This window comes from Harpia harpyja, chromosome 2 (genome assembly GCF_026419915.1).
Source record: "Harpia harpyja isolate bHarHar1 chromosome 2, bHarHar1 primary haplotype, whole genome shotgun sequence".
NCBI classification, from domain to species: domain Eukaryota; kingdom Metazoa; phylum Chordata; class Aves; order Accipitriformes; family Accipitridae; genus Harpia; species Harpia harpyja.
Window position 1 is genome coordinate 64940368 of NC_068941.1, and position 21603 is coordinate 64961970.

Consider the following 21603-nt stretch of genomic DNA (forward strand, 5'->3'; position numbering starts at 1 on the left):
TCCCACAGCAAATAGCTCTTCAGCAAATTCACTGTGACTTTCTTGTTTATTGGGGCTGAAATCCCCAAGAACGATCACTATTTCTGAAGCATTTGCCCCAAGTTTGTCAAAGTCTCACCACAGGCTTTTACTACTTCTTGTTAACAGAAGAACTTGCTTTGCAAATCTAAACCTCGATGAAGTTGCATAGTATTACCAGATTACGCATACGCAAAAGAAGCAAAAGTCCCCACAAAACAGGCCAGGATATTATTTGTAATATTTAATTAAAACAAGTTTTGATTGAAATACATTTGCAGTCAACTTTTCGTTCATAAAGCTTTTAGTTCAACTGATTGGGGTTTTTTGGTCCTTTAAGGGTAAAGGTACTTCCAAAATAAGATACTAGATCCAAGAGTACCCAGAGTGACTCTTAATAAAAGCAGAAGGCTGTTTAGTCTGAGTTCTCAGATGTTTGGTCCTAAAAATCCTCACTTCTTAAATAATGCACTTCTAATGCTGCAAAAACCAATTAAGGTAGTAATTTTGCAATTTTACTCAGTCTTTCGTTGAAGATTATTTTTTTCTGGTTGAAAGAAGTGTTTTTCAAGAGCGTTGACCAATTCATCTAGTTCCTTCTTCAGCTGCTCAACATCACTGAGAAAATCCACACAAATACAGAAAACAGTGTCACAGTGGAGAAGCTAAAAAGCACGTTTTCAGTCTGAGGAATCTTTAAGTCTGTTGCATTGTTTTAGACAAACATTTTATATTAATGCTAAAGGTATATACACTTGATTTCTTATGGTAATACACTGATGTTCACTTCCAACTGATGTGCACAAAGGTACTTAAGACTATGGAGAAACATAAACCCACAATATAATCTAAAATAAAACAGCCAGTTTGAGTTCAGAAGATCTTCTATTACTAAATATATGTGATTAGAAATGTAACTTTTATACTTGTAATAGTATTTTCAGATTAATTTTCATCTGTAAGAAAGCATTATTTTCATTATATAAGTTAATAATTGCTTATCTTTAAGACTATATGATTTCCAAGGCTAATCAGTCAAGGGTATAATTACTAAACATAAAAGTGTTTAAATTATATTAGAACACTTTATATATAGTTATATAAGTTTAAAGCAACTATGTATGTAAAAAAGAGAGTGAATATATCTACTTTCATTTAAGGCAGAATGTTTTTCTTGATACTGTTTTTACTGAATGTGAAACCAAGTTCAAAGGAATTTCAGTGACAAGAATGCGTCAATAAATTTTGCAGAATCGAAGCTTTATGCAAATACATTTGCTAAAATAATGACTGCAGTAATATTATTTGATCATGGAGAGCCCCTTCCCTGCCAAAACAATACCAAAAAGCCACACAGCCCCTATTACACTTGCTGCTGTAAGTGACAATACCTGTTTCCAGGAGGTGCACAAAGTTCAGAATAGTATTTGATCTTTGGTTCCGTCCCACTGGTTCTCATTGTGGCCACTCCTCCATTAGCAAAAGTGAACGTTATCATTTGGCTACTTTTACTAGTGGGAAGTATCTAGAAATAGTAAGAATAATTTTTTAGAAGCTTGGAAAGTGACTATATATAATGAATTCAAGGCAAAACCCATGACTTGATGTCACATAACATAACTAAAGGATCAGCTAAAATTAAGCTTTGCTCTGTTTTCTTCATCATTGTGGTCTTAAGACCACAACAGGCAAATGACAGCTTTACCCTCAACCTAGAATCTGGTAGCACTACATTGCTACTAGGTAACTCATTTCAAGTCTAGTCAAAGTTTTTACTGCAAACAGAAATTGCTCTGTGATGGCATTTCCCAGGAGGAAAAGAAACACAGACTGTGGAAAACTAAAGAACCCAAAGCCACATCTCAGCAGACAGTTTAACTTACACTTACAAGAAAATAATGCAAGATTGCTGTAGCAAGACAGCAAGATCCTCCTACCTCCCTTTACAGACTGTCATCTTGGAGAGAAAAAACAACACAAAACCAAACAAAAAACCCCAACCCTCCCCCAACCTTCATTTCCTCCCACCAAGGCAAAACAATCATCCCCAATTTAACTTATTTTAAGACTCAGGATGTAACATAATGTTTAGAGTGTTTCTCCATAGAATTTTTTATATATGTGTATATACATACTTACATGATTTATACATAGTTTTAAAAATATACTTACAGCCTTTTGATCTGGCTGGCTGCTGTCATACCCAGTGGTTAGATCCCTTATTCCAGAAACTTTAAATCTACCGCAAGATTTTGGGTATGTATTTTTTCCATCAAAATTTCTAAGGTTGTCAAAAAGTTGTTGAATAACTTTAGGATCATGGCAGATGAAATATGAAGCTTTGGTAATATGGAAGCCATATCTGTGAAGACACAATATTAATGAATTGAAGAAGCAATGATGTTCTTAGAGGTGTGCACCATACACATTATAAAACCTTCTCTAAAGCAAGAATCTATACTCATGGTCACCTAACTGTAGCACCAGTTCACCCCCTTACAATTTTAAAAAGGCCTCAACAGCTTAATTGTCCTGTTTTACATACTTTAAAGAAACTTCTGTGCAGACACCTTTTCCTTTTAGTGATTAAAAATGAGAATGTTTACGGCTAAACCAGGAGAAAAAAAGATGTTATTGCCTTGAAGAGATCTAACCACCACAGGAAGGGAACAGACTACATCTAAATAGCTTCCTTGACTGGATTCCAGCTGACCTTTTCTGAGTAAAACAAATTCCAGACTGGTTTTTTTTAATCACACTTCAGAAGCTGCTCTCCTTTAAGTGTTTCTACTAAACCAAACTCTTCTGAACATCGTCTCTTTAGCTTATCTGTTTGCTGCCAGGTAAGATGATGCAGAATCTGCATCAAAGACAAATGACCTGCTAACACTGACTTTTCAAAACAGCATGTTGTTGAAAAGCATACAAGCCTGGACTGGTTGTTTAAGTGAGCTCTTACTAAAGATCAACACTTGATGAGTATTCCTGATGCCAGGGAAAATCTGAAGGGCAGAATCTTTCGTTAGTACTAGGATGGTCAGGCTAGAAACCTGAAAGGTCCTTAAATAGGGTCATGTTTATACCAAAATGGACACCTTGAAGGTCAATAGTTGTTAAATCAGTCTTGAGAATCCTGCGAGAGAATTTACAAAACCTATCCTATATTTGAAAGAAGTGATGAGCCTGCTAGGACTGTGTCCTTCTCCTGTTCTGCATTTACTTCTTTGAGAACAGATCCCCCTTCTATACCTCGAAAATACAGAGTAGAGTTTCTTCTGCTTCAACAGCAACTCACAAGTCAAATCTGATGAAGAATGAAGTAGTAAGGAATAGAAAACTGCAGCTCTGCAAACAAACTGCAAACAAAAGCCACACACGCACAGAACGACCCCCCAAAACAAAATAAGAACACCCCACCTCCAGTTCTAGTTATCAAGGACCAATGTAATAAGGCAGATTTGTATCCTTCCCTGTATCTGTAGCTTTTCCACAAACAGTGACTATGTGCAGTGACATCTTACTTTGAGGTGCATCTACAGACTGCTTTTATGCTAAATAAGCTCTTTCAGAGTCCTCTTGAGTGGCTATGTACACAGTAGCACTGTAGCACATTTAAGTTCCACTCAGTTAAATATTCTGTTTCTGACAGCAACCTAAAGCAGGTGTTTACTGAATGAGTATTAAAAAAAAAAAAAAAAGCACAAGTCAGAGAAGGATAATTCTTTGAATATACACTTCCAGCTACTAGTAATTAAGGGAATTCTCACATCAGATGCTGTATTTGCAGCTCTAGGCATGAATTCCTCTTCCATGCATTTAGATTACTGTTTACTTCTGCCACATACAATAGCTGATAAATTCCACTATTTATTTATGCAGTGTGTTAGCAAGTCTTTGCCACTTGATTCCTTCTTAAACTGTGGATGAAACACCCATGGATAGTGCTGCATGCAAATGAGAGATCTGAGGACTGGAAAACAAGCAGCACCAAGGCTGGAGTTTTCCATGAGCCTCTTTGCAGGTTCCACCACTCCTTTGTTGTCTAGAGACATGAAGAGGTGGAGAGTATCTGCCAGCCTGTGCTGCTCCCTCCTTTAAAACAAACAACCCAAAACCCCCACAAAAAACACTCCCTGCCCCCTGAAATCCAATAGCCATCTTTGCTATTGATTTCTGTAGGTCTTTGAACACATTAAATAAGAACAAAAGAAAAGTAGTGCCTCATATTAAAAGCTCTCAGAGGGATACCCAGCTGTATATAGCCAATAGTTACGGCCAAACGGTCACAGCACTTCTGCATAATCAGCTCAAACCTCAGTATTCAGGAACCACAAGAACAACCAACATATACTATCCATCAAAAAAAGATGGAATAATATAATAAAAAGCATAACTTTAGAGCCAACTAGAATTAATTTAATCACGAGTAGCCCTGCAAGTGGGACAGAAGCAAGCTGGCTTCTATGAGTAGCCTAAATATGCCAGAGCTACTTAGACCCACTCTGCTATCAACATTTTTGTATGTCTAGCACATTTAAGCAGCAAGAGGCACTATGATCTCTACAGCACAGCAATACTGCTGGCCAAAAACCAGGCCAATCTTCTATAAAAGGACTGAAGAGCAGAACTTTCCAAAAGGGAGAAACTTTTCAGACAAGCAAAAAAAAACAACCTTAAAAATCTGATTAACTAATAGGGAATTAGTAAGGTAATATTATTCTTTTTAAAATACCTCAAAACAACACAAAATGAAGTCATAAATATATTCATGCCCATGACGCAGGAGTGCTTTCTAGAAGATGACAATAACCCAATTTTTATTTCTTCATATGCTATAGGTTGCTATCGACTCCCTATTAACCCCAGTATGTGGAATGGAGAAAATCTGAAAATCAAACCACTATAATCGAACTCACTCATCATAGACAGCTTTCAGCTGCTGAGACAAAGACAAATTCCTGGTTGCCAAATAGCTAGCCATCTCCGCAGTTATAACAGCAGCACTGACACCATCTTTGTCCAGAACAGCAGGACAGCACATATACCCTAAACAAAGAAAGTTGTATATATTTGATAGATTTTTATGAGGAAATAAGATAAAATGGGGGGGAGGGGGAAGTTAATCAAACCAACAACTTTTAAAGGAGAAATGCATGTTACCATAGTACAGACATTTTAGAGTTAAACCAAAAGTGGAAAAACTTTATCTTCTAATCATTGTTAATTTAGATAAGCAAGGTATTTAATGGAATTTCAAGATAGAGACAAATTTGTATTGTATCAGTGCCAGATGTTCCTGAGTACTTTTGGAGCTCTCATGAAAGAGAAACGCCACACTGCAGGAACAATGCAAGTACAGCACTTTGTCTCAAATGCTATTACCCTTACATGGCAGCATATGGTAACACTGATAATTATTCGTTAAATTAGTCACATTTTCTCTGGTTTTCATGTATGAGATACTCAAGAAATAGCATTATAGCTTTACAATTTCCTTCTCACAAATTCATAGCTTTTATTCATGGCTTTCCAGTTTAAAAGTATAATTTGGGGGAGTTTTTATTTTATTCACATTTAAACTTAGCGTAAAACTGCCAGCTAAACATACTCAACTTGAAGTCTGAAAAATGTGTTTGGTTTTGTTTTCTTTTTTTTTTTAAATAGCTCACACAGAATTTGCAGTCCAAGACTACATAAGCCATGCTACTGAAGATATATACACCTAGCTCGCATCATCATACTCTGTGCTAAGCAGAGATACAAAGGATTAAAACTAGTAATATCAATCATCCACATGGATGATATCAATTACTCACTGGAAATACATCCATTGTGTTGAGGGCACCTTTTCATTGCCATTTTTTTCAATAGTCCTACTTTTACTATTTTACAGGATATTAGAACATAATATTCTGTTTCTTACCTATAGCCTCCTCAAATGCAAAAAGAACAGCTTTTCCCTGGTCCATGAGCTGTTTGGCACGGTTGCCCATCCACTTGAAACCTGTCAGTGTTTCCTACAGCAGTGAGGAGAAAAAAGGCATTAAAAATGAAAGCAATGTGTTACAAAGATATGACACTGTGTAGGTAAGCAAATAAAAGAACATGGAATAACAAGTTACAGCTTACCTCAAAGTGAAAACCTTCCTTTAGTGCAATTGCTCTCAGGATTTTGGAAGAAACAGTACTGGATAACATGTAGACATCTTTAATGGCACAAGTATCCCTATTGTGATTTTTCCAGCAAGTGAAGATCCACCAGCCTAAAAGAGCTCCCAGCTCATTTCCAGAAAACACTTTCCATTCACCACTGGGGGGGGGGGGGGAAAAGAAAAAGAAAAAAAATGAATTTAAAGGATAATGGGGGGGGGGGGGAATCTACTATTTCTTCCATACACTGCATCTGAGTTCCAAGTAACAGTAACAAGATATCAAGTGTTCATTAAGAACAAACAAACAAAATTCCTCCCCCAAAGAATTCTGAAGCGGTTACCTTCCTCCTCCGTCATACGTACCAGCTTTTGAGTTTATCCAAAGATGAAACAGGGATATTTCCAACATATTTTAAGTAAAACAAAAATATTCAGCAGACAAATTACAAACTCAATGATTAAGACAAGCACAGGGACACGAAAATACAATTCTCAAGTGATCAGTATTTTTAGTTGACTCAGTGACAAATACCTTTTATTTAACCACAAATACACCAATTGGTCATTAAGGAAGATTGGAAAAAATCTCAAACAGGTAAAAAAGATTAACATTGACATGTTGCTAGAACAAGAAAAATTGAAAGAAAAAGGGAAAGATGTCAAAATTGCCCCAAAATTCCAAGTCACAAAAAGGGACAAAGACACTGCCAAACTGACAAAAAATCAAGACCTACAGAAACAGTACCTGTTGTGAAAGAGAAGCAGACTCAGTCTCCTGCATTTATTGATGCCAACAGGCACAAAGCAATGCACAGCGACAACTTAGTGTAAGAGCGCTGAGAGAGTGTGCTCTAGCAGGAGTTTCTGTCAAAGAAGAAGTACAGATACTGTAGAAGCCTATATTAATATCCAATTAGTGTATGAACAGCTACAGCAGAAGTCTGAGAGGAGGACACAGGACTGAAAGTTAGGAGACAACTAAGACTGGCTAAACAATTAGCAAAGAGGTAGGAGAATGAGAGCACCATGCTCTCAGTGGTGGTAAATACAGTAAGTTAACACCCCCTCTTCAAGTCTCTGATAGCTATAAGTTTTTAGAAAAAAAACATGAGTGATTTTGCATTCTTATTTTAATGCATCATAACTAGCACAAACTGAAGCTTTTAACGGTTTTTCCTCAATGCTGAATTGCCAACTGAGGCTGGCACAGGCCAAAAACATTAAAATAAGGATATTCCAGCTAACACTGCCCAAGATACCCCAGAGAGTGCCAATTAGCCCATTCTTCTTCTAAATGCAGAGAACCGTCCTTAGTTCCTGTTGTGAGGCTAATGTGTTAAAAAAAGCCCCAAAACCCCAAAGAAAACACTGCTGCCTTTGAAGCTGCTACAAGACCCAAAGAGATTATCTGGTGAGCAAAATGGATATTTGCACTGTCTCCTTTTACTGGGGTTTTGGAATTTGCGTAACTGATACAGGTTCAAATATTTGCGTCATCCACAATCACTGAGGACATCTGGCAGGTGCCGCCATCTCATCCCTTGGGTACCAAAGACTGTTGCCATGATTTTATATCCCTCTTCTGGCTCTCATGCACAGGGAATTCATTTACACTATTTCTGCTCCTGGCCCAGCAGCAGATTTTTGTTCTGCTCCTCTCTGAGCTGAAAACCTTGAAGTTTACTATTATTAAAGATTTATGGTTTCTAACTGCTCAGATTAGTTTCTGCTTTATCAGGGTAGATAAAAGAGAAACACCACTATTTGGAGATATGATACCAAGTGCAGTACTTCAGCTTATTTTCTTTCATCAAATATAGCCACGATACAGAAATGCAAACAATTGTAGAAGTACAGGATACCAGGGGACATGAAATAAGGGGATGGCAATATTGGGTCAGAACTACAGGTTACATATTCCATACATATGAAAAATTTATGAGAAGCCCCTCTTTGAGCAAGTTTACCTTTTGTGATCCCGTTCTTTGACAGGATATACATAGATAAATAATGCATGTATAGCTGGTCCTTAAAGGAGAGAGTACAAATTAATATCCTGAGAAGTACCAGACACTCACAAAGCTTAAGGTGAAATGCAGGTACATAATATTATGCATAGAAGTGGGGAACTGAGCAAGAGAGGCCCAAATCATCTAATGATTAGTAACATGTCTGGTCTAACAGTATTTGAGAAAGAAGGAACTCATACTAAAGAACAGGGATGTTCCCTATTCCTGAGATTATCAGGGAACTATAAAGGTTCTCCTGAATATTCAAGTTACTATTTAACAAACATAGTAAGGAAGAATGTTTATCAGTCTTCTGTGAAAATTTTCTAACTGAAAACCTACCTTTAAAAACGTATAGCACAATCATAACAATTCACATGCTGCTGTGCATGCCTCAAGTACAGCAAGTGTCAAGTATTTATTCAGGCTTCTATACAGTGTCTAATATTAATTATTACTTCATTTACTGCCCCCACTGTGTTCTGCTTCATATAATCCTCTCACATTTCTGTGTGTTTTCAGTCCAAAAATGACTACTGTGACTATTCTATCTTCCTCTGCAACACAGGTAGCAAGAATCCCCCAAATGAGCCTAGCCTTTAAGTAAAAAAATGTAAATGGTTTGCATTTCTTTATTACCATACCTCTCTTGTTTCTCTGCCACTGCAAGTCGATCAGCATCAGGATCATTTGCTAAAATTATTTTTGCCCCATCTTTTTCAGCCAAAGCAAAAGACAATGTCTGGAAAAGTGGTAAGCAAGACCAGATGAGTGTTAATACTCCTGAATAATATTTTCACTTTCTTTATAGGTTTTAAATAATTTTACCAATTTATTTAAATCTCAAACACCCAAAATCATGATGTGTCTCTACAAAAAATAAACTTCAAGCCTGGCAGCAGTAGAGAGCACAGTCAGGATATTTAACTTCACCTACATCATTCCACTTCTGCAGCCCGAGTCAAATGCTACTTAGATTCAACAGGATCCTTCAATAACAAAGTGCAGCAGAAATACTTGTAGCAGAAATTCTAACCACCTGTCAGGACTTCCCCAGCCCCCTCCCGGTGTCATATCAGAACAGTTTAGTCCTTGTATTTCAGATGTAAATTGTAGAAACTTTCCAAAGCCAACTGTGAAGATTTTTAAATTATTATTTTATTTTACTTTTTAGAAGGAACTGTATCACTTTGTTCTATGTGCACATGCTGCCCATTCTGTCAGAGCACAGAACAAAGTAGTTTAAAGTTATAGCTAATTATTACCTGACTGATTCAAAAAGAGTTATAAATTTCAATGAAAGGATACCAGCTAACTCTTCGCTAAATGTAATGCTATGAAAACAGAAACAAAATAGACCTTCAACCAATATTTATAGTCATGACTACTGGCAGAAAGGAAACACTGTTTGAAAGACATTGCAACTTTAAAGAAAAAAAATAAAAATCTATTTACCAGAACACCTTTGCCTTCTTCAGGATTTGGATACTTCACTGTGGGAAATTCTGGATCAGGATCCTTCTGCTCCGGAACGGCAAAAGGAGGGCTAAGGTCAAATGCCTTGAAGGCCAACTGCACAAATTTATGTCCTACGCCATGCACAGAAGTATGAACAAATTTCAGGTTTGTTTCCTTGTTTATATTCCTGAAATAAAACAGATTAACAGTAAACTTGGATATGGAAGAATATTCTGCACAAAATTGACTACATTTGGAAACAGATATGACTCAGTATTCTATATCACTGTTCAGATTATAAATTAAAGGAGGTCAGACTTTAAAGGTAATGGCTTGAAAATTGGCTTAGCCTCATTTTTCAGCAATGAGTCACTCTTGACATCTAATGTCCTGGTATGTGCAAATCACTGGAATAAGAAAGATAGTACACTCTATGCACCCCAAAGGAGGTGAGTGGAAAGCAAATACAACTGACTAGTAAGACTCTTCATCCCCAACTCCGGCATTTAAACCACCTCCAAAGACTGTGAACACAGTGAACCGACAGCAGCATGCTTCATTTGAGCACACTCATTTTTATGAGGTACATTATTGAAAGTATAGAACATACCTAAAGGCATGCAAACTCCTAGGGAGACATTTAACTCCTATTCTGAAAAAGCAGCATAATTTCTCACATAGCCCCAACTTCCTAGTAATTCTGACTTAGTTTTTAGCAAGAGTAAGAACATGGTTACTAGTGGTTAAATTTTTTATGTAAATAAGCAGATCTAACAGGTCATCTAGTCCACAAACCGATTCTACTTGTTAATCACAAAGAGAAACATCCACTTGATTTTGTTGAGTAAATCTTTTACTGGGCAAGTGACAGGAATAGGTTCGTGCAAGGCACCCGAGGCGACCAGGAGCACATACAAGGCTAGAATGGCAGAGGAAGACCTCCTTCTTCCAGAACTGGCTTAACAGCCTGGTTCAACTTCTCTCTTAGAAGCCCATTTTAAGGCTGTTGGACCATCAGTGTCAGCTCACCCCCAGCTGTGGCATTTGGTTGATGCGTGGTCATGCGAATACAGGGAGATGATATACTCAGAAACTAGTTGCTCACTTTGCTGGGTTAGACTTCTGCCAGACCAGCTTTATGAACTGGCTTACTACATCACCACACAGCTGCCAGTGCTACCACAAAAGATGACAAGGGGGCACAGACAGAACTGGATCATGGCAGGATCACAGCCACTCTGACTTCCATCAATTTAAACTGCCCTGCTGACATACTAGATGGAAATTCCTGTATTCTTAACACGGTTAACACCGGTTACCTGTGAAAGCACTGTTTCTGTATGTCTTTGAAATAATCCTTATTGACCGTGGCATATGGATCATGAAGTAGCAGGCTGCTGTCAATCAGTTTGTCATCCCAAGCCTGAGGCCATGGCTCTTGGTTCTCCTCAATAGCCTGAGAAATTCCTTTGTCATGAGGAGAAATGATCTGAGCACCATTTTCCCAGTAAACCTAAATAATAAATAAGGGTAAGTCAGTATTTGGTCATTAATATTGTAGGATGGCTTTGTTATTTTTTTGTTGGCTAAGCTGCACTACATTCGGTAAAGTATTACAGTAAATTACGCTTAAGTATTCCCGTTCATATTCTCAAGTGTTTCCTCTCACATCCCATTTTTGTTCTATAAAAAAAGCTGTTTATTTTTTATCAGAAGATATCAAAATCCATAATGAAACACAAAAAAAAGACCCAGCTCATTTATTGAGAAGATTCAAGTATCAGCCTGTCTGCCAATCTTGGGATAGATAACTTGCCCATGCTATTTCATATACTTTTTGCCAGATTTTTAGGTATAATGATTATATATAGAAGAATTCTTAAGACAAAAAAAGCGTGCAAAAGTGAAACACGTTTACCACAAAAAAAAAAAGGAGAAAGGCACAAAAACTCTGCAGCTGCCTACAGCAGCAGTGTTGCCACAACAGCAAGCACAAATTCAACTAAGCTTCAAGATGTTCTTTACTTGTAGTCTTCTTTTTGTTGACTGTTTACACGTCCAGGAAGAGGTGTACTTATTATGTCTTACTTTTTGACAGTTGTTTGCACACTACCTTCTACTGGTGGTTTACAGACCACAAGTTTAAGGAAAAATAACGAACAGCATCTGGGCCATGTACTTATGTAGCCTAAGTAACAAAACATTAAGAAAAAACAAAGTTGATTAAAAAAAGTAATTGATAAAACATCCAAACAAGCTATCAAGATCAATACATGAAATATTAAAACCCACAATTTTAAACAGACATGAAGTTCTGGAGGGAGAAACAGCAAGAAATCACCCCTGCTAACGCCTTTTCTATTAAGACTACAAAAAAGATCTCCCAACTTTCATTTGTGTATTTTGGAAACAGTCTGTATATGACTAGTCCAGCTATGCGATGATTGGCAGACTGGCAGCTCAGCCATTTTTTTTTTTCAGTGGAAAGCAGATTTCTGTCATAGAAAAAAGTCACACCGATAACTGTCACTTAGCAAAAGAAAAACAAACTAAAAGAAATTAACAGAATTTATTCAAAACATTTTGTACAAGCAACTCATTAGGTTTCACATATTTTTAATTCTCTGGATTTGTAAAACTGAAGAGATCTTTTTAAATCATGAATTGGAGAAATGATTAATGCTTTTGAAAAGAGGTCAGTTAATATTTTAAAGTGTTCCAAAGTATGCAATGATATTACTTATCTTCCTGCTTTTTAGAGCTAAGATTTTAAATATAACATGCTACTAGCTTTAAATCCATACATCTCGAAGAGATCAAACTATCAATTAATTTGGTCTATACCACAGTAAGAACTGTATGCAATAGTATTAGTGCCTCTACATGGAAAAAAATGTCTGAAAAAAGCCAGAAAATAGATCGTATAGGAATACCTTGTAACCATTATCTTGTTTTGGATTATGGGAAGCCGTAACCATAATTCCAGCACAAAGCTTCAGGTGAGTTACTGTGTATGGCTGTAACAACAGAAAGTTATCTGAAGTGGAATGTGCAAAATATTATATATTATTTATTCTCATGCATATGCAATACTTCCATGCTGCTGAATGAAAAGAAAGCCAGGATGTGATTCCAACAGACTGACTCTCTAAAGCAGAGGCTAAGTAGTACTTGCTCCACTAGATCCCACATGGCACTTTAGCCCTGGCGCTTTCTTGTGCGTTTTCCCATTTATATATTCTTCCTGTTTCAGATGCTCTGTGGGTCTCTAGAGTAGTGTTTTTATAGAAGGAAACTGAATGTGTGCGTTGCCTACTGTAGAATGACTTGAGATACCTGAGGTCTTTAAGGGTGCAAAGTCTGTTGGGGCAATGACAGAAGTCTGCACAACTGGTGCAGTCTCATCCTTACTATCTTTTGAGAGCAGCCTGTGGAGCAACTATTCCATCGTGGTTCAGAAGAGAATTGTTTTGGAGAGAGCTCTTATAACTTAGTCCAAAACAGATGGAGTGAATTAAAAATAAAGCACTGTTTGTGACCACAGGTCCAGTTTGAGTTTACTCCTGGCTCTTTACTTAAAAGTGAATGCAATCAACAGCAGTTCTTGCAACACTGCTTAAGCTGCACTATGAAGAATTTGACCCTAAATCTACCAAAAATTGTATCAGTACAAGAATGCTACATACAAAGTCTTCATCCCACTATGTTCTGTTTGCAGCACTCACTGGAGCAAGTGGTATGGGGAGAAACTATTGCTTTTAGTGCAAAGGTAGGGGTTTTCGTTATTGCTCTAGAGGGCTGACACCTAGTGATCCGATGGTGAAAATGCGGAGCCATTCAACAACTCTCCCGGTATAACATCGCTGCACTCCAACAACCTGTTTAAGAATGCTACTTTGGATTCAATACCCCAGAAAGAAAAAAAATTTTTAAAAACCAACCAACCAACCAACCAATCAACCAAAAATCAGAAAACTAAATGGGTGTGTATGTTTCAGACTTCAGACTCCACAGCAATTTAGAAACAGTAAGATGTCTTCTACAAGAAATCTGCCCGAAAGCAGGAATGAATAGAAACACATCCCACTGTCACTGATATTCCACTAAGCTTCTTCCTTCTCTTGCTGTGGATGTTCTAAACTAAATATAGCTAAATAAGCATAAGACTAACTGCAGGTAGAGCTTAAAAAGTTAAAAGTGGTTTGTCTATTTTTCCTTAATGTAAGTAATGCAAGATATCTGACAAAATTTGTGTGTACATAAAAAGATGTAATAAAGAAACCTACCACAAAAGGAGTTGGTGTTATATCAGAGAATAGATAAACGGGAACTCCTTGACTGATGAAGGTATTAGCAGCAAGTCTTGCAAACCTAAAAAGGAAGAAAACACGCCTAAGAAACATTCATTTTCTCACCAATTAGTTTCCTAGAATTCACAGCTTTCCCCCCAACACCCCTCCAGTTAAAAAAAAAACAAAAACAAACAAAAACCCACATAAATAAACCCCAAATTATTATACAGACCCAATTTAAATGTGTTCCCTCACTATTCCCAACAGACAAAGCACAACTCTAAGAACTGCTCTGGCATTAACAGAATATAAAATTACTATAAATCCCTCATCTTAATTCACCCTACAGAAAGAGAAAATACTGTTGAAGCAGATATAAAACCATAATGGATCACACAAGATGTCTAAAAAATACTTAAAACCTAAAAAGTACCTTTTGCTACTACCTCCGCTGGAAAGATGGGCACGAGCATCAAAACCAATCACAACTCCTCTCTTTTTCAGGTCACTGAAATTCTTCTCAAGGTATCTGCAAAATCCCTGAAGACAACAACAAATCCACCTCATTCACCCAATCTTGATATTTAATTTATAATTGCATTAAGGTGATTGCTAAGATGTTGACATCGTAGAAAGGTGAGTGCACATAACATCTCACTGAACTGGATTGGGGTTCAGTTTGTCTAGGACCAACACCAAGGAATATCAGAAACCTTCAAATCAATATAGTGATGCTGGACAGCATTTAAGTACTTTTCCAAAAATCAGAACCAACTCCAGAAAGAAACAGTTAACACAATTAGTCTGAATTGCAGATTTTGAGAAATTATTTAGCTGTGTCAGGTCTCAGATGAGGAAGAGAACAACTGGCCAATATTTCAGTTTTTTAACTGAAATCTCTGTTTAACTGAATGTCACCCTTAATAATGACACCTGTTTAGGACACGATACACCACCACTCCAGGCTGTAGTAATTTAAGGTTTGGGGTTTTTTTAAGCCCTCCCCAAGGAGATCTACTTTAGGACCTATATACGTATATATAGCTTCACTGCATTTATGTAAATTTATGTCCAACATACACAAAGCTTAACCAAATGCTGGCTACCTTTCAGGTTTTTTGTAATTGTTACATCAGGACTAACTGATCCACTTGAGCTTAACTGTAGCTGTGTATAAATTCAATTGCAAATCAAATATGGAAAATAACTTATTTTAATGGCTTAATAGTTCTCTCTGTTTTCAGAGATCAGCCCTCAGCTAATAATTATAATTTAAATTACTTCTGAAAACTGGAGGAATAGTAAAAAACTTATACTTCCATAGAATACCCGTTTGCTTGTCATAAATGAGGCTCTTCTGTTCATATATTCAACCAGTTAAGTGAGATAAAGTGCTGAACACAGTACCTGGGTTGTCTGGATAATAGTCAAGTCATTCATGTGGGAAATCCCTGCTCCCATGGCAGCTCTGAGCCCTGCTGTGCCAAACTCCATCCGCGAGCCAAAGTATTTCTGCAGTTCTCCAGCATTTCCATCAGCAACCAGTTGCTTCACTACTGCAGAAGTTTTGGGATTCTGTAAATACAAAATTCAGATATTCTAGAAAAGGTTTTGTTTGTTGGTTTGTTTGTTTTTAATACCCTTAAGCTTCTTAACAAGACTGACTTCCTTTCCCACTTGCTGTACTGGGTTATTTCAGCATCAAAACATCACACACCACAAACACCAGAACTCCTGCTACATCTTCCTAACTGTAAGTCAGTACAATCTGAAGTATTACTTAGTTTAGATTTACCTCCTTAAGTGAACATGCTGCCTTGACAGCAGTGTATGTATCACATTTTGGGGAATGAGAAGATTTCCAAGATGTCTATTTTAATATTTTCTGGTTTTAAAAACAAAAAGAAACAAAATAACCACCTTTACAGTTCAGAGAATCTTTGTCATCACAACACAAGAACTACTCTAAACATATAAATAAGTTAAGCTGATGATTAAGAAATATTTGTTACTTCCATAGCGCTATAAGTAGTTTAAGAAAAAAAAAAAAAATCATAACCTTGTCCCAAGACTGGCTAACACCAGAGGCAGCAGCAATACTAAGCAGACTGGTCAGAAGATAAAGATGACAATTTGCAATATATTTGCAGGTAATGCCTGTAAAAATAAGCACAACCCTCAGGATGAAAGCTTAGCAACTACAGCTGAATTCTTAAATAAAATGACTGTGCAGAGTGGCGATGGAAAGGCCACATCAGACTGCCTGCGAGCAGTGAGGAGTTTCTAAGTCTCACTGCTTTTCTTGGTATATTGCTTGTATCAACTCTTTATTGTTATCAACTCGCTTTGTTTCCAAACTTAGGAATTAGTAAAGTCCTATATGCCCCAACATCTCAATCTTAGTAACATGGGATTTGTTAAGTTTAGTATTTGATTTCTTGAAAACTGATGAGCCAACAGGACAGATGGCACACTCCAGCCACTAGGCAACAGGGTTATGTGGAAAGGCGGCATACTCCACAGGTTACTCACCGCACGATTACACACACTTTACACTGGAGTACAAAGATTATAATTTCCAAATGGACACAAGCTTTGATTTCTAGTCAACCAAATGACCTCATAAAAGTCACAGACTTTACTATTTCTTGCATGACCTAGGTATGCTTACAGCATCCTAGGCAAAAAAAAAAAAAAAATCTATTTTCAGCAGCTCTGGAAAATGCTGCAGAACATGCATGTGAGTGAGCTTGCATACAAAGGTGTAAGCATTCTGCACACCATGCTGAGACTAGGGTCTGGATGCCCTAATCATTGACCTGTGCACCTGCTGCTGCAGGACAAATGCTATAGTTTAAATAAATACTCAAAAAGCAAAAGAGCCTTTGGTGCTAATGAGCAAACTATATAATGCAGAATAAGCTAAATAAGAAAGAAAAAAAAAAATCAGGTTTCCTGGGTGCAATAAGCAATTAGGTACCCTAAAATTACTGACTTCCAGTTTAAGAATTACCAATTTACCAGACCAAGAATGTTGTAACTGACACTTCCTTGTAGGAGGCTCAACGTAACTCTGTATTATTATAGAGTAATTATATTCTGTAATAAATATAATTCTATGTGATTACAGAATAATATAGGTCAGCATACATATTCTGAGTTTAGGCTGTTTAAAAGTTGACCTGAACCTTTTGCTGAAATATCAGGCCTCTGTCCCGAAGGTAAAGCCTGAATGACACTTTTGCATGAGGCTTTGTACACTGCCTAGTCACCTTTTTTTCCGCTCCTGCATGAGTGTTGTGCACGGGAGTTGTCTCTTACCACTGAAATGGGCATCGCTTTAGGTAGATGCTGCACACATTTGTATAGACTAGAAGCTGTAATGCCAGTACAAATGGGCAGCTGGACACTAGGAACATCCTGTAGCTCTCACAACCAAGGAGATTTTTGTTTGTTATTGTTGTTAGAGGAATTTCCTGGGTTTGGTATCTACCGTGAAACTACAGGGATCCTCCAGTTTTTCACGTCTGGTTAAATGATCGTACTTATCCAGGTGGCTGCCTGAGTCTCGGAGTTTCAGTCCACATCATTTGGTAGAGAAAACTTTATTGCATGAATTTAGTTGTTTAGGTTGTTCCCCCCTGTCCCCCCCGCTGCTCCCACCCAAGTAATGGTAAAAGCCAGGCCCAAGTGTGTTCAATATAGCAGAAGAATTTTTCCAGAATTACTGTTGTAATTGTTTATGGCTATATTCTCCTAAGAATCTGCCCTTCTTTTTTTTACTGTGCAGACAACTGTTCTCATTTTGTTTCAATTTTAGGAATGTTATGATGCCACTGTATACAGCTAAGGAAAAAAACTAAACTTTTTTGAAGCAGAAGAAAAGGGCAAAACCAAATCTTCACAGCATCTCTACTGAAGAAGGATCCAATTGTATCTGAAGGACGAAGCGCTGCTGCTTGGTTCTCTCAGGCAACACTTCTTCTACTCTCAAATAAAACTGGATGTGAGTATGAGAATACTGATTTCTGTGAATACAGTGGCAGATGATTTAATACAGAGTTAATATCCAGTAGTGCAATTTGCTTAAATATCACCTGGTAACACTTGAGTTACTTCAATCTACACAGCAGGAAGGCCCCAAAGAGGTCTCATCAGTGCAGGAGTCCCCACAAGGTTTTAGAGTAGAAGGACAGCTACTGACTAAGCAGGTTTTATTTTTAACAAAAACAGAAGCTACCTTCTATCTATAATTTTATGATCGATAATAGAAAGAATGAAAAATATGATACTACTGTAATGAATACAGTGACAAAAACAGCCTGGTAACAAGCTCAGTAACTGTCATCTAGGTAGAAACTTCCTGTTAAGTCAGCGGGACCGTCTTCAGCCATAAGGGCTTGCTCTTGCAAACCGTTATTTGTAAGAAACGTGCAGCTTATCATCATTAAATATTAACCTATCTCTACACATCAAAAAGGAACTTTTTTTTTTTTTTAATATCAGAGTAAATGGACAAGGGTTACATCGGATTCTTCTGTTACTCAATACAAACACGTAAGAGCTCCCTGAGAAATGAAAATACCTCATCGTTTTTGAGCAATCAGCAATGGGTATTGCACACCAGTCAATTATTACTGAGTCAAAGATGCAATTGTTAACAAAGAGCTAACCTTTCAAAAGTAAAGATCCTGTAAGGGATGCTGCATTAGATTTGCAGAGGGTTTCACAACATAATTGGAATAACCAGTTAAAAATTAAATTATTACACAGAAGATAGGAATATAACTAACATTAGTCAAGGAAGTTATGGAAGTAAGAGGCCCTTTAAAACCAGACTGTTTTCTCAAAATCAATTAAACTGGAATAATAAAAAAAAAAAAAGACACAAAAGCTTATTGTCATTTGATGTGATACACTAGCATTTCTGAAAGAAGGGCTGGTTTGGTACTGCATTATCATTAAAAAAAACAGAGCTGGCTAACTGATCAGTTAACCAGTCAAATGATCTTTAATGAAGAATCACAACAAATTTGAGGTACTTCTGATGATGCCCTTTAGAACCTGGAAAGAATACTAGAAGAAGAATTATTCTATGTTTTCATTGATAATCCCTTACCAAAGGGATTTGGTAGAGCAGAAGACCCCTTACCAAACAAATACGTAGCTTGCACAAAACGCAGAGAGCATTGTATGATGCTGAGCCCAGGGCAGTCATTAAAGTGGCCACAATGGCCAGTGTGTTCCAATACAGCCAAACGAACAAATTTCATGTATAGGGACAAAAACAAATGCAATCCACATATACGGAACATGGGCCTGCATCTCGGTGGGAACTGCAGCAGCAAGCAGCAACATAAGCGACACCACTACGGCAAGGCATTTCTTCAGGCATGTGGAATGTAGGAACGCACATAAGATTCTACCAAACCGGGACCAAAACTGAAGACACAGGGATAAGCCTTAAGATGTTTACGCACCTTAACAGGAAGGGAAATAACGCATACTGAGGTGCTCCTAAGCAACAGCACAAAAAGGGAGAAAACCCACGAAACCCGACAATATTGAAGACTGGGGAATTATTTCATTAACCAGCCGGCGCCCCCACCGCCTCCCCCACCAAGTCAGTCCCTGCGTGACGGGAAGGCCCCTTCCGCCCCGGCACCCGCCCTCCCCGCGGGGCAGGGAGGCCCCCGCAGGGCCCCCGCTGGCCGCCGCCGCCGCCGCCCCTCACCTTGTCCCAGAGCAACCACTGCTCGGCCGCGCGGCGGACCGCGCCGTCCCCGGCGGAGGTCCGCGCTGCCATGCTGCTGCCGCCACCGCCCCGCTCCTTACCTCTTCCGGAGCTCGCCCGCTCCGCTCCGCTCCGCCCGCCGGGGCCGGGCCGGGCCGGGCCGCCCCACCTCCGCCCCGCCCGCCGGCCTGGTCGGGGCCAGGGTCAGGGACGGGGCCGGCCCGGGGGCTTGGGCAGCGCCCGCCGGCGCCCTGAGGGTGCCGGGCGTCCCGGCGGGTGTCGTGTCGTGTCGTGTCGTGTCGTGGTCCCCGCCTCCCTCCCCCCCCCCCCCGGGGCAAACGGGAGGACACAGGAGGCGGCGGGGTGCCGCGCCCCGACAGCCCCGGGCAGCGCGGAGCGGGGGAGGAGCGCGCTTCCAGGTACTGACGGCAGAAATGCGATAAATGGCACAGCTTGTCTGCGCTTGCCGAGCTGCCGCCTCCTTCTCAGCGTGACGGACAGGAGAAAACTGAGGCTGTTTGAAAAACAGTGCAACTTTTCATGGGCATTGGACTAAGGCTACTTAGATTTCTTTTTGAAGTCAGTATAAATGAGGGATGATCTCGGAAGAACCCTAATTTGGGATAAAGATTATAAGCAAAATACAGACATGGAGTCACCTACTTAAACTTTAAGCATTAGGTGCCTATGTGGTGCTATCTTTATTTACTCTTTACTGTCCACCGTGTGATAGTATGGAAAGGACAAAACAAAGGACCCGAGAAAAGATTTTAGCCCTGTCTGGTTTTTGACATCCTAACAACAGTGTAGCCAATCCTTCCCATAAAAAAAAATGAACAAATTACATTCACCTGGAGGCCAAGCTGGAAACAGCCCGGAGAGACTCAGTTTCCAGCTTTCCTCCTCTGTTGCTGTGTCCTGTACACTCCAGAACAAGCTGGAATTCTGCATAAGCCAAGCGGCATGCAAGGGGGAGGTATTTCAATAAATTGACCTATAACTGGTATTTTTTAGCGTTTAGTCTCAAACTTCAGAACTTAATAGGACTTCTATTCTCTTTTTTGTGCCAACCCGTCAACCACAGGAAGTTCTTTATGGAAGTCACAGTCACAGTGCTCTATTTCTGCTAATTCTGAGCGAGCACGCAGCAGCCTGGCCTCACATCGCAGCCCCTTCAGAGAGATTACTCGGATGAATCCTATTCAGTGCTGTGAGAAGTTGGCTAGCTCCATTCCCACTATGGGGGGCTGAAAATCCCATTCCTCAAAAGAGCTTGTTCAGTATTGTGAATATGTTATTCATGTTGACGAATGCTTTTTGTTTATTTGTGAATAAATTTTCTATAAATTACACCCTTTCAAGTTGGAGCTGCTCACTGTTATCAGCTGAAACGTATTATTTCTACGTGCTATCATTTATACACTAAACCACATATTAATGGCATGTATGGCATGAATAATGAGTACTAACTGGGTAAATTTTCATAGAAATAATGACTTGTACAGATATTTGGAAACCTTTCAAAGTTCATTAGCATGTTACCAGAATGCATGTGAACAAGAGAAATGCTACACATGACTTACAAAGATGTTAATGAATATCCTTCTCCACTACTGATCAGTAAAAGTAACTGTTGAGATACCCTTCTGGAAAAACGGTGAGGTGAGAGATCAGGGGAAGCAAAGAGTAAGAAAACCAGACAAAAAATATGTTGTTTGGCTGCTTTTGGAATCATCTGCCTTCTCTCCTCTAGCGCTTTGGTATTGATCCTTCAGCAGAAGCTCCCCTGGCCTCTGCATCTCTCTGGCTGGACACAGATCTGCCCTCAGCTGCAAAAACCAATTTGAAAAACAACAACAAAAAAAAAAAAAGAGGTAACTGAATTTCACTCAGGAAAATTGATTGTGTTCCTCCTGCCAGAATTAAAGAACAGTTAATAG

The 21603-nt window shown here is 38.7% G+C and overlaps 1 protein-coding gene across 1 annotated transcript; it reads right to left on the reverse strand.

The window, feature by feature from the left end:
• Window positions 1-242: 242 nt before the first annotated feature.
• Window positions 243-19793, reverse strand: PGM2 (phosphoglucomutase 2). Its single transcript, XM_052780274.1, has 14 exons — window positions 19664-19793; window positions 15337-15504; window positions 14363-14469; window positions 13924-14008; window positions 12571-12654; window positions 10957-11150; window positions 9635-9824; window positions 8824-8921; window positions 6148-6328; window positions 5942-6035; window positions 4935-5064; window positions 2191-2380; window positions 1410-1543; window positions 243-636 (listed from the first exon to the last, which is right to left on the reverse strand). The coding sequence occupies exons 1-14, from the start codon at window positions 19733-19735 to the stop codon at window positions 534-536; spliced, it is 1830 nt and encodes a 609-aa protein (XP_052636234.1). The 5' UTR covers window positions 19736-19793; the 3' UTR covers window positions 243-533.
• Between the last annotated feature and the right edge of the window lie 1810 nt (window positions 19794-21603).

What these genes read in the sequence shown, in the direction of transcription:
- PGM2 (XM_052780274.1), bottom strand. Translation starts at nt 19,735, where the DNA reads ATGGCAGCGCGGACCTCCGCCGGGGACGGCGCGGTCCGCCGCGCGGCC. An exon ending in CTATTATCCAGACAACCCAG is followed by an intron (nt 14,470 to 15,336) that starts GTACTGTGTTCA and finishes TGTTGTCTTCAG; the next exon opens with GGATTTTGCAGATACCTTGA. An exon ending in TGTGCACCTCCTGGAAACAG is followed by an intron (nt 637 to 1,409) that starts GTATTGTCACTT and finishes GGATTTTCTCAG; the next exon opens with TGATGTTGAGCAGCTGAAGA.